Source organism: Leucopleurus acutus, assembly GCF_964270905.1.
Source record: "Leucopleurus acutus genome assembly, chromosome: 5".
In the NCBI taxonomy this organism is placed as follows: Eukaryota; Metazoa; Chordata; class Mammalia; order Artiodactyla; family Delphinidae; genus Leucopleurus; species Leucopleurus acutus.
The window spans coordinates 60,045,083-60,058,830 of NC_139147.1; the positions used below are offsets into that span (position 1 = coordinate 60,045,083).

At 39.3% G+C, this 13,748-nt stretch overlaps 1 protein-coding gene and 1 long non-coding RNA gene across 6 annotated transcripts in view; one reads left to right on the forward strand and one right to left on the reverse strand.

Annotated features, from left to right (window-relative positions):
• The window catches only part of LOC309962389, a 92,680-nt gene that overhangs the window by 32,336 nt on the left and 46,596 nt on the right, over positions 1-13,748 (reverse strand). The gene's annotated exons all lie outside the window — the stretch shown is intronic.
• Positions 1-13,748, forward strand: part of SIDT1 (SID1 transmembrane family member 1) — a gene marked incomplete at both ends in the record, with an annotated part of 86,135 nt that overhangs the window by 29,554 nt on the left and 42,833 nt on the right. For 3 of the 5 annotated variants that reach the window (XM_082840211.1, XM_082840210.1, XM_082840209.1), the window contains 4 exons: positions 6,721-6,766; positions 10,046-10,147; positions 10,764-10,847; positions 12,506-12,593. In XM_082840211.1, the coding sequence (XP_082696337.1) occupies positions 6,721-6,766; positions 10,046-10,147; positions 10,764-10,847; positions 12,506-12,593 (320 nt within the window). The remainder of the gene's footprint in view (positions 1-6,720; positions 6,767-10,045; positions 10,148-10,763; positions 10,848-12,505; positions 12,594-13,748) is intronic. The other 2 variants (XM_082840212.1, XM_082840213.1) reach the window with 2 other exon arrangements.

The following is a 13,748-nucleotide window of genomic DNA, read 5'->3' on the forward strand; positions in this document are numbered from 1 at the left end:
TGAGCAAAAGAAGCCAGACAAAAGGAATACACACTGTTTGATTCCATTTATATAAAGTTTAAAAACAGGCGAAACTATTCTGTAATGTTAGAAGTTAGGACAGTGGTACCGTCAGGGAGGAAAGAAGAAGTACACGGCTATGTTTACTTCGTGAGAATTCTTTCAGATATATACTTATGTCTTGTTATCTATATGTTTGTTACACTTCAATAAAAAGATTCATTTTTAAAAAATAAGAATATTTTAAAATATATACTACTTTTGGGCAGTTTATTTTTCTGATCAGAATGTTCTGCCCTATTATAAACTCTCCTTAAATTTTCTAAAGCAGTTTATTCTGAAGTCTGTAGCCAGTGGAGTTGCTGATATGAACCAAATATCTATCTTGGTCCTCTCTACACCCCTTGACAGTGTATACCGATAGATACAGATGGACAGATAGATTAATGAATGGTCAGAAGGATGGTGAAGTAGTTACAGCATTTTTTTTCCAAGTCCCACCATTAATTTTGGTGTAGAAAAAAGTGATGTGATAATTTCAAGAGCAAAGAACCAGCCCCCCAAAATAGGCAGAAAAAGATCAATTATATGAGTCTCTAGGAGGGAGGTTTGAGCGTTATAGTATATACATTTTTAAGGTTCTCCAAGTGATTCTAATGTGCAGCAGAGTTGAGAACAGCTACCTTTAAGCAATTTCTAAATGCGGTGCTTGTGTTTAATTGTGTTCATAACTAAATTAATCTGTGATATTAAACAGTATGGGAATTCGTACTCATAATTTGAAGGAGGTGGCAGCACTTTACCCGAACAGAGTGCATTTTGAACTTTGGAGAAGCCCTGCATTTACTAACTGGTCTCTGTGTGTCTGACCTGTCGCTGTCACCTGGTAGTAGTGTACTTGAATTCTAGGGCTGGTATCTGTGAGGCTAATTAGACCCTTTGGAAAACTGAATTCTGTGAAACTGAAGCCATAAGGTCACAACTCTGTGAGAGGGTTATTGAATGATACGCATGTGGTGAAACCGCAAGTCTATTCCCTCATATTCTTTTCTGTTTCCGCCTCTCACAGTGTGACCTGACCTCAGCAACCAGACATGCAGAGCATTTCAAAATGCACACAGTTACCAGGGGTTTCATGCGAATAAGATAAGCCCGAGAAGAGATGGTAACTAAGATATATGTGTCTCTTCCTCCCTGGCTCTGGATTGTCCCACATCAGCCTTGCTGGAAACTCAGAAATCCAGAGGATGATGGTAACAGGCAAGAGCTGAGGACTGTGGGGAGATCTGAACTCAGGTATTGAGAGAAACACTGAAGAACTCAAATTTCCCAACATTGCAGTTTCTGTTGTATGTTTTTCAGTGGCAGACTACAAGCATTATTTTTTTCTAGAATCATAAATTTTAAGAATAGAAGGAACTTTGGGAATTGAATCCACTCATTTCATTTTTACAGATGAGCAAACTGATGCCCAGAGAGGTTAAGTGATTTGTCCAAACTCAAAGGACAAATCAAAATTTGATTCGACTCAAAGGACAAAATCAAAATTAGATTCGACTTCTGACTTGCAGTTCTGAGCTGTTCCCACTATACCATGCTATTTCTACTTTCTGTTTAACACCGTCCTCCTAGTTTTTGTTGCCCTAAATATATTTCTCAATTCCATGAAGCATTTATTTATTTAAATCCAGCTTAAAAAATTAACTTCTGCCTTAAAGCATTACTCCGTGCCGTCTTAACTCTCCCCCACCTGCCTCCACACATGCACATACACCAGCTTTGCCCCTACTCCTTTTCCCAGACCCCATTGCCCTGGCGCTCAGTGCTGCAGAGTGTGAAGTTGCAGATAGGGAAGAGCAGGAGGCTGCAGGAACAGGCAGGCACCTGCTCCTGGGGTGGGAGGAGCCTGGAAGAGCTGTTGGGAATTCTCTGGTGGTCCAGTGATTAGGACTCCGTGCTTTCACTGCCGTGGGCCTGGGTTCGATCTCACAAGCCATGTGGCTTGGCCAAAAAAAAAAAAAGATATCCCCAAGAATGGAAAATGCATGACAGATAGTTTAAAAAGAAAAAGAAAGAAATTTAGACAGTTGTCTATGTTGTGATATTTGTATGGATAATGGATTTGAGGGGGACTCGACTGGATGCAGAGAAATTAGGAGGCTGATGCCGTGGTCAAGATAAATAATGAAATGAACTGAAGAATTTAGAGGTGAAGTTGACAAAACTTGATTGGATATTCAGGGTAAGGGAAGTGGGAGAGTCTAGGATGACCATCTAACTTGTAGATGGTGGTGCCCCTAAGAGAAAATGAGAATTTTGAGGAAGCAAGGAAAAGATAAGTTCACTTTGGGACATGTTGAACTTGAAGTGCAGTGCCTGGCAGAGTGTTGAACTTATACAGCACGATGCTCAGGAGAGAGGGCTAAGCAACAGAGAGGCCACTGAGTAGAAGCTTCAGGAAGGCTGGTCCCTATGGTGCCTGAGGTGGAGTTACAGGAGGTAAGGGGAGAAACAGGCAGTACCCAATCCTTGATCTTTGAGATATTTTTGCTGCACCAGGCAGTTTAGACTTCATCTTTAAGGTTATGGGAGCCACTAAAGGATTTTAAGCAACAGAGTATCATCAACAGGTCTGATTTTTGAGATGACTTTAGTAGCCGTGTAGAAGATGAACTGGAGAGGAGAGGGTAGAGGCACACAGACAAATCAAAAGTTTGAACAGAGAAGAATCAAAAAATTATTAGGACCTGAACATATCATGGTAGCAACAAAGTTGTAAGGGAGAAAAAGAGTCAAGTAATACACATGGGGATAATTCACAAATTCAAAAACTACATGTGGCAGAATCAAAAATATAGTCTTACATGAGTACTTGAAGGCTTCAACCCTCCTCTAGCCTTCTAAGTAGGGATCTTGAGTCTTTGTTTTGAGAGAGCGTTTTGAGTGCGATAGCTCAGCTACTGTGCTGTGAAAAGTAATAGATTTTTGAGGAAATGGATGAGTAAAGAGGCTTTTAGACCATTTTGCTATATGTCATCCTATGTAATGGCCCTTTGGTATTTTAGGGTAGAGTACAGTGATTTACATTGTTTTTCAGTTTTGTTTTTTTTTCCTTATTGGATGCTATACTGAGCAAAGACAGTGCTTCAGGTGGGAGCAGGTGCATCCAGGTTACATTTACACTAATAGAATCAGTAAGACTTGGTGAGCAGTCAGCTGTGGAAGGGATAAAAAGGGAATCCAAGACAACTCCAACAATGATGTCACAAGTCGGGTGAGGCTTATCGACAGACGTGGCAGGTCAGGGTCAGGGAAACGGGAGTACATTCCATTTTGATCATATGGAGTTTGAGATGCTTGAGGGCCAGTGAAGTGCAGAAGCCCAGCAGAGAAACCCTTTTCTGTGACTGGAGCCCAGGAGATAGCCCTGGGCTGGACATGGAAACTTGTGATTCACTACCATTGTTGTGGTTTTTGTGGCAACTGAATATTTATATATATGGATTTTATGGCAATTATAATATATATAATTATACATATATGAATGAAGATGTATGTGGCTAAGGAAAACGAAGAGATCAAGAACGAGACTGTGGGTCACATTCTCATATAAGGGATCGTCTGAGAGATAGGAGCTCTCAGAAGAAGCTGACTCGGCATAGTCAGATGTGTGGAAGAAAACCCAGGAAAGCAGGGGTCACAGAGCCCACGGGAGGAAGTTCTAAGACAGAGGAAGTGGCTGTCAGTGTCAACTGTCACAGACAGGTAAAGAAAATTAAGAACTAAGTCACTGGATTTAACTACAAGGAGGTGACTGCAACCTCAGGGAGATGGTGGAAAAAGAATCCTGACCGCAGTGGGGAGAGGGAAGCATGAATGAGGGATTGGAGCAGAGCACTCTTTGAAGAGGCTGGTTGTGAAGAAGGATATAGAATGACGTCAAAGGAGAGAAATTTGGGGAAAAGAGGGCAATTCTGGGGGTTGCTTTTGTTTGTTATTTATTTTGAAAATGGTTGAGACTAGAGTATATTTATAAACTAAGGAGTAGAAAGGCGGATAAAATTTATAGGAGAGTTGGATTTTTGTAGAAGCAACGTCCCAGAGGAGGGAAGAAAAGACAGGCTTTAGCACACGCGTGGAGAGTTTATACTTCAGCCAGAGCCTTGAGGTGGAGGGTTACAGATGATGGAGGGTTGGGGAAAGATTTGGGATAAGCAAAGGCAGTTCATGACAGATGGCAGTAAGGAGATAACAGGAAATGATACTCTGAAGTCCATAGTCCAAGTGAATAACCAGTGTGATTTCCTTCGACAAAGTGAGGGTTTTCAACGCTCACTGTGCTCTGTGCTAGGGGCTTGCTGTCAGAAGATATATGTGATGCCCTGAATCTCACAGTCCTCTCTGTACTCACCTCAAAAACGACTTCGTTTTTGTCTCTGCCTGTCTTTCCACTTACCCTTTCTTCCCATCCCCGCTTCCTTTTCCTTCTGTTTTATTACTCTCCTGTAGATACTTCTCCCCCTTCTCTCTCCCTTCCCCATGGGCCCTTTTCTCCCTCTTCTCCTGTCTCCCTTCCCTGCACACCCATCTCTCTTGACTCCTCTATTCCTTTTCTCTTTCCCTCTCCCTCAAACTAGCCAAAATGAGGAAACAAAATTAGCTTTTGGGTTTTCTTATTTATTGAATAAACTTTTGTTTCCTGTGTTTAATTTTTTCAAATAAGTCGAAAATTGTGTACTTCCTTCTCTAAAACTAAAGGTGTACAAGTGTCTCAGTTAGATTTGTTCTGTTGCTTAATGACAGCTGATAAAATAAACCTTCCCCACCTCCACTGAGGCCCATGGGGAAGGAAACAGAACCTTTCATCTGCAACAGGCACCATGTTTATTTTGCACACACTGTTGACTCCATGAGAAAGAGAACACTTAAATGTGATAGTCTTAAAGAAAATAAAGTGTCTTCAAAGTTTGTATGTGTTGTACTAGTAAAGCAAACATAAAGAACAAGAAAAAAATAAAAACAGAAAATTCCTATCAATGTCCACACATTCAATGTTATAACTGCAATTCAAATGACAGGGGAGAATTTAAAAACAAATTGCTGGCCAAAGAAAACTGTTTTCTCCTGGAAATCTTACACTGTCTGTTGCCAGCCAAGAAAATCACTGTCCTCTTTGTTCCCCTGACCTGGCAACAAACAGAATTGAGGGCCCCGTGTTGCCCTGGTAATAGCAGATGACACTCCCCACACGCTGAGAGCCACACACAGCACTGCGGGTCCTGACTCTGGCTGTGGAATCTCAGGAGAACACACACAACTGGATTTGACACTGACTTTGGCTTCTTTAGGTGACTTAAGATCACGAGTTACTAACCATATGTCAGCAGAACCAATCCTTGACTCTGATGATGATTTCTATTGAGAGTGAATATATACAAATTGCATCCAATGCTAAACTCTAAGCCTCGTCTGCTTACAGCCTGAATTCTTTGTCATTACCTTTAGAAATAGTGCTCAAATTTTATGACTTCTAAACAACACCTCCAATTATAAACTTCATGCTTAAATGTCCTGACATGCCCTTTCTAAAGGAATCTTTAATAAAAATTTTAAACTATTTAATTTTTATAAAAGGAAAATTAGGAGTGGAGAGAAAGACTCCTTAGCATTGGGGGATAAAGCTGGGGAAGGACCCCAGAAGAAGTTCAGGTTCAGGTTCCCAGAAGTGCAGGTCACACTGGACAGTTGGGATCATGACACTCTCCAGACGCAGGCATTGAGAGTGCAGTGGGCATGTGTGAGTAATCTTCACAACTAAAAATGAGGCAAGAACCAGAAAGAACAAAAGCCCCAAACAGCCCTTACATGACTACAGAGAAGAGCAAATTTCTCTTTGTTTTCCAGTCTCTTGAACTGTTCACGTATGTTCCTTCCAACAGCACTCTACGCTACAGATGTATGGTTCCCACATGCTCCTCACACTGTCCTTTCCTCAGTGCTGGATCATTTCTGTCTTTCACAGAAGAATGAAATATCTAATAAAATATCTAATAAAATAATTCACATCAAATTAATAATTGGAGAGAAAATAACTTCATTATATTCTTTTGGTGGTATGTGCATTTTAAGAAGGGTCTTAGAATGCAATGCCTAACCCAAAGAGGACACAACCTTGGAGGGAAATGTAGACAACTGGGGGTGCTTGGGGGCAGGAAGAGTATGCTCCTATCCCTAGAGACCCTCTCATGGTGATTATCTATCCACCACATTTTTTAAAAAGTGATCTTTTGCCATGGATACATCAAAATTTTGAAGTGCTATCTGAATTATGCAAATGAACCTCAAACCTTCTTTTCCTCTCTCTTTCAGACCACTTCTGACACCTAAACCCTGTACTTGATTGTAAAATCTTAAGAGAATCCAAAGACAAATGTGTCTATAAAAGTCAACAAAGTACTCACTTGTATAGGTATGACTTCATGGGTTTACAAAGACATAAAATTGATCAGTTCCCCAATGTGATCATTCTTGAGAGTTGAAAACACCAAGTTCCCATGCAGCACGCTTTGTCACTTTTATGGGCCCAGAACTCCTTTCTCAAAGGGTAGGGCTTTCCTTGCATCTAGTTTAAGATTTTTTTTTAATAAACAATTTTTGTTTGCTAACTTATGCTTTTCTTTCACTTTTCCCACTTTCCCCTCTCCCCCTTATATTTCTCAGGACAAATGTTGCCTTTCACTTTACTGCCAGTCCCTCTCAACCCCAGGTAAGTGAAGGGCTTCAAGGTTATCATGATTCTTCCTGTTGGTGTTACCCAAAGAAACCATGGTAACAGGTAGGGTTAGCATGTGATGTTGCCCTCGATCTTTCACAACATGAGTTATATTTGTACTTTTGGAATGTTGTTCATGTAACTGGGATTTTAGACACACCTTTAACCTTATCACTTGAATTGGTGTAAAATGGGAGGCATGAAGTATTTGCAGATGTTCCTTGGCTCAACCTTCATTCATAAAATTGTGGGCCTACTATGTACCAAGTACAGTGATAGATTATACTAGGTGCCAGGGATAGAAGGATGAAGAAGAGACAGGTGCAACGTCTGCCTTCACGGACCTTATAATCAGGATGGGGGTGGGGAGACAGAGAATGGAAGACCACCACTAAACAAATACAAAAATAATCAATTGATCTGAAAGTACAATAAAAATGAGACAGATTTTAATTTCTACAGTGTTATGGGTAAAATTAATTAGTTTCTCCTGTCATTAAGAAAGAACAGGAATGCTGACAAAAATTATTAGAAGAATTAGATATTTGTGCTGTGCTCTCCATTAGGCCATAGTCATAAACAGACTAAATAGATGAAAACTTTGATTGACTTAGGCTGCTTTTCTGGTGACACTTCTAGCTACCTTCCTTTCTCCTCTCATAGCTTCTGAAAGAGTGAAGTTTATGCAATAGCAAGTTTAAAACAGATTTATTTAATGTCCTGATATTTATTATAAGTCTTCTGTAGGCTGTAATGCAACTTTGTCAAAAATGGCCTTGGATATACTGTACTAAAACTGGGATTAACATATTATATGGATAATGTTGTAAATCTGTTACAACCACTTGTGAGCTGGTGAATATTTAACAACTGGTTCTTAGAGTGAAAGCCCTGTTTTGTAGCATTTGCCCATTTCTGCAGTATAAATACCTCCACTCTGGCGGATTTCAAGCTGCCAGCGTGACGTCATTGAACACAGAGTTTGGCATCGATGTGCACAATCAGCTCCCCAGACCTACAAGAGCCAACTCCAGCACACCTTGAAGAGTTAAATTTCCCATCAGTGAAAGCCTCCACAGTGCATATATGCTGCCACCCAGTGACAGAAGAGGACCAAGTCCCACTATCCATTGCCCTCAGAGTATTAGCCACTTAATTCATGAAATATTTGAAAGCACTAGTTACTAGGGGCAATGGGAGATATCTATATAGAAAGGGAGGGGAAAACTTGTACCCCAACTGCAGAAAGAGTACAGTCTAATAGTCCTGTCGAAAGCTATAATAAATATGATAGAAATATCATATTTATTTATTTATAAATATCATTTATTTATTTATAAATAAATTTATTTATAAATATAATATCATTATATTTATTTATAAATAAATATAATAAAAATGTGTGAATGTCGTGATGTACTTTGTAGACTGAAACTCAGTGATGATTATATATTATAGCTTCTTTCTATTTTAAAAAAGTATTAAACACTAAAGCCCAAATAATTTGTATATAAATCACAAACTAGAGTAAAATGTACTTAAAACAAACTCATGAAACAAAACAGAAATTCTTTGACATCTCTGAAGGTCTTACTTTACTCGTAACTGTTCCCATTTTGGGCTATATTTTATATCCTCTTCAACTGTAGGAAAAATTTTCTGTTCCTGTAAGTCCACCCAAACTATTGCACATACTCGGACAACCTGAATCACCACTGTCTGCCTCTATTCCTGTAGATAGAAGCAGGTTACAGAAACTGGATAGATAATCAGGACACAAGATGGTGATTTTTAGCCTAAATTCCAGGCATTGCTTTGGATCCTTGTCACTTGCTTCCTTCTGGTAAAAGTAGATTCTCAAGGCAAGGGGTTTATTTATTGGGGGTTTATGGTAATTTAAAGGTAAAAAACGATTAGTGATACCTTGGTATACAGAGAAGGCTTCGGTAGATGTCTACAGCTTGCAGAAAACCAACTCCTAGAATATACAGGCATATATGTGATGCTCATTACTGCTAACAGTAACCATAATAATGCTTTTGAGTTACAAAGTATGGTTCCCCTAGGAACCATGAACACCTCTTGGGAATTCCAGAGTATTCACCTTTGGAAGAGCCCTGTATTATATGTATTTGAATCAAGCTCCAAAATAAAAGCACAAAAACGGAGTGGCTTCTTGAGAGTGTTGCCATCTGTTACAAGGCATGAACAGACTTCCAAAAAGCAGCATTAATGACACTCTTTAATCTTGAGATGATTTTTTTCCCCATCAGAAGGCTTTGGATTGTTGAAAAAGTTCTATTTTTATTGCTCTGGTTCTCAGAATAAGGTTAATAAAGAGGATGTGGGAATGCAAAATGAAGTTTTAATGGGTTTTGCTTCTCCTTTCAAGGGATAGATTTACTAAAGCCCTAGGATAGGAGTTTGCTTTGTTTGTTTTCCTCAAAATTTTAATCGTATATTTCATGTCAAGCTTCTCAACCAGTTTCTATATTTATAACTACTGGGCAGAAGTCCTCTTTCTTCATTATTAGCAACATGTTTAAGGCTTAGAGTTAATAAATTTTTCCAGTGGATTGATAATGTAAGTAGGTAAATAGTGTAACTTTTGTCTATTATAAATGTTTCCTTATTCTGATGATATTGGAGAAATACTTCTGCCCAAAATTGTGAACATATTTCAGGAGGCTAGATGTAGGGCTTGGTCTTTGAATCTAAATGTCATCTCACTGTGTTCCAGCCAGGAAATAGATTCTTTGGCAAGAAAGTCTAGGGGAAGGGTGGGTCTAGTGCTAATTCTTGCCTGTGGGAATGTGGTTAAGATTCTTGAAGAACAGGCTTATCTGCTTTTCAAGGAGGAGCTTCATATTTCAAAATGACCCCACAGAGGCAAACCTTGTCTCCTGTCACATTTCACATATCTCTAATTCAAAGGGTTGGGGGCATCTTCTTAAGTCAAAATTAGAGTGAAGTGTAGCAAAGTTTAGTTGAGAAGGAAAAACCATAAAAAATGATATGGCAATATTGTATGAAATGGATCCTTTCTCTTGTTCACTGCTGTGTTCCTAGTGCCTGAGCCCCGCACAGAGCATTTGCTCAATATGCAAGAGATGAATGGCTGACTGAATTACTGGAGGCTTACTGAGATTTACATCTGAACTTTGTGCTTAATATTTGAGGAAACCACCTTATTCATGGGAAAATAGCTTGAGTTTTTGACCGTAAACATTTCTTAACATTAACAAATCCTGTCTTTCTTTTTTTTATTCTTAGTATTTTCTATACAAATTTCCTGAAGATGTGGACTCAGTTATCATTAAAGTTGTGTCTGAAATGGCTTATCCATGCTCTGTTGTCTCAGTCCAGAATATCATGGTGAGTCTTCATAACCTGTCAACCTTCCAATATGGAGTATTATATTGTCCCAGGATAAATGAGAGAGAAGGGTGACCACCATGTCATCCTCATACTACATATTCCTGACAAAACTGCTAAATAATAAAGACAGTATCGTGTGCACACAAGTGGGCAGTCTGTGTTTGTAGACATTGATCTGGGGAGATAGAGAGCAGTTGACTCCTCACCAAAATAAACAAAGGAAGGAAGGGAGGGAGGGAGGATTATGACAGAGAACAAGGAAGACCAACTTGTGGGCTGCACAAGAAAAACAGAAACCTGTTTGCTCTATTTTTAAAAATTTTTATTGTGTCATTAGGCCCTTTCTGTTTCATAAGGTGTTAAATAAAAAATGGGAAAGGTGTGATACACTTTAAGATGATCTTTTCAGTTCTCTTTGACATAAAGTGACCTTGACCTCAGAGGACAAGGCACCAGGTTTTAGGAGGACTATTTCATGACTGTTCTGGGGGAAAACTCTTCATGGTTTCTGGCTCAGTAGGGACCCCCTCCCCTGTGATCCAGGTGGCATGTGTGGTATGTATACTATGACATTAGTGATGCTTTCCTTTTTTATCCCTCATGCACGTTACAGTGCCCAGTGTATGATCTCGACCACAATGTAGAATTTAATGGTGTCTATCAGTCCATGACCAAGAAAGCTGCCATCACACTACAGGTGAGACATCGCTTCTGTGGTTGTTATTGTCAATGACAGTGCACAATTTATAATCAGATTACCTACTGGACCAGTCAGGTTACCTGCCAGACTTAGAAAAACCTAAGGGATTACCGCTCACTGTGTGCCTTGAATCTCTTTCCTTTCTGATTGATTTTAAAACAAAGATTGCTACACCTGAAATCAAAGCCTTGGTGATAGTAGACAGTGCTACTCTACCGGGTGCTCTGTTCCCCTTGGGGAATCTTGGGAACCTGTGATGCAGTGGGACATGTCTGACAGATTGCTTAGAGAAGTAAGGGCAAAAGATTCCAATCTACCCAATGGGGGATGCTGGTTTAGGGTAAAGTTTATCTGATCCATTTAAAACAACTAAACATATTCTACTAAAACAATATTTTAAATCAACTACCCTTCGATTGAAAAAAAACATATTGTAACCAAAACATAACTTCAACTCTGGACAGAATGGACAGGTTCAAAGGAATATGAACCACATTTGTGCAGAAGTTTGCCCTTTTGGTATGATAATTAAATTATTATTTCAATGGTAATTTTATAGCAAAAATGTACAGACATCATGTCAGCATATTTTCAAAGAGATTCTGTCCCTAGCTTTAGAGTGGTACTTACTTGGAGTACCTGTAATTTGATCTGTTCTCTAGGTAAGGAGATACTGTTTATTGAATAGCAGGCCATGAATGAGGAGAGGTTAATTATAATTTAGCTATCAGACCAAAAAACTTCTATTAGTCAGGCTTTTATTTTTAATGTCTCAGATTCGATATCTCAAATATCTGCTCTTATTTTTAGTATTTTTTTTCCTTAGCACATCAGCATTATGTGGTCCCAAATTTAAAAAGACAAAAAAATAACCATAGTAGGAAACTCAGATTTTACATCATCTGGACACTAAATTAATGAAGTGCAAATCATATCAGTATATTCCTACTTTCAATATGTTTGGCAATAAGTTATTACTTCTCTTTTGGACCCATGATTCAGTACTGGGCCATTTTCTCAGTGGGTTAAACATAATATCAGAAATTTGGGGATAATAAAAAAAACCAGAGTTGTATAAATATACTGGACCTTAAAGATTATCTTGTCAACCATGCTTCATTCATGGATAAGAAACTGGGACACAGAGAAGCCCACTTAGAGAAAGTCAAAGCCAGGACTGTAACTCAGGTCTCCTGACTTGAGTCTTTGCTTCCCTAACCTAAATTGTTTATTTAACTGCTGACTGTGTGACTTTTAGGAAAGTCATTTATCATTAAATTTTAAAATAATAAAAACTTAATATAGTGAAGCTAAAACTGCCCTAAAAAATAAAGTTTATTCAAGAATTTAATATACAAGTATGAATTATTAAACATAGACTGTTGACATATTTTATACAGGGTCTACTACAATTCTAAGCACTCAAGTGGGCACCGGACAGAGTGAAATCAGAACACTCTATTTACATAATTTCTTGGATATAACAATTATTTTATTATGGATAACCTGGAGTAGATCATGGGAATGTGAGAGTCCGTTCTAAGGAGTTAGGGAGCAGAGGTGAACTTTACTTTTCTTCTCTTTCCTCTTTCTTTTTGCCCCCACCATTATATGGACTTTCTCCCTTCTTCTCCCTATCTTTATGTCTTGTGCAGAAGAAGGATTTTCCAGGTGAGCAGTTCTATGTGGTGTTTGTGATAAAGCCTGAAGATTATGCCTGTGGAGGATCTTTCTTCATCCAGGGTAAGGAACAGTGAAGAGTATTTGTCTACTTAGAAAAACCTAACAGAATGGAATGGAAAGGAAGCCAAAAGCTCATTTTGGCCCCGTCTGGCCCCTTCCAACCATCGCTAGTTCCCACTAAGTGAGGGTCATCAGCGGTGGCTTGGCAAGGCAGTCTGAGACATACATGAGAAAAAAATAAAGGGAAGAAAATAATAAATCTCAATATATTATTGATACTACAAAATGCCATTTAGTGCCTGAATCTTTTCAAAGTCTTGTACTCCCTCAGTTGGCCCAGTTGGCCCAGTTCACTCAGTTGGCCCTTTACTCAACAAATATTTACTACTGTGAAGTAATGATCTTATACAGCAGATCGAGGTCCATTTTCAAAGATCATTTTTGTAGCGAGCAGTAATGGATCCACTTATATTTATCGGTAGTCATCATTTCCCCAAGGAAAATTCAGAGTTCTCAATTCCCATTGCCAAAATTGTACCTTTCAAGACAGTAAGTGAGCAAAGTAGGGCAACTTATCCCAATGGCAGGGGTTATGTCAGCTCTTAGGCATAGTACAAGTGGTTATGGGCAACTACCCACTACCCACTACCTACGAGAATGGAATAGGCTGTTGATTGAAAACACAGACCCCCCAGCAGCTGATAGGCCATATGTGATCAACACGAAAAGTGCTTACTGTTGAGTGTAACATCGATCCCTCAGTATTTAGGTGAATTTTCTTCTAATATATTCTTTAATCTCTTAATTACATAGCTCTAGAGTTTTGCCAACATCCAATGTTCTCGGTAAACTATAAGTCCTTTGATGGCCATATAAGAAAAAAACAAATTCTCACTGCCTAGAAAAATGCAAACCAACAGTGCAAGAGTGTTCCCCTTTCTCCATACCCTCTCCAGCATTTGTTGCTTGTAGATTTTTTTTTTTTTTTTTTTTTGCGGTACGCGGGCCTCTCACTGTCGTGGCCTCTCCCGTTGCGGAGCACAGGCTCCGGACACGCAGGCTCCGAGGCCATGGCTCACGGGCCCAGCTGCTCCGCAGCATGTGGGATCTTCCCGGACCGGGGCACGAACCCATGTCCCCTGCACTGGCAGGCAGACTCTCAACCACTGTGCCACCAGGGAAGCCCTGCTTGTAGATTTTTTGATGATGGCCATT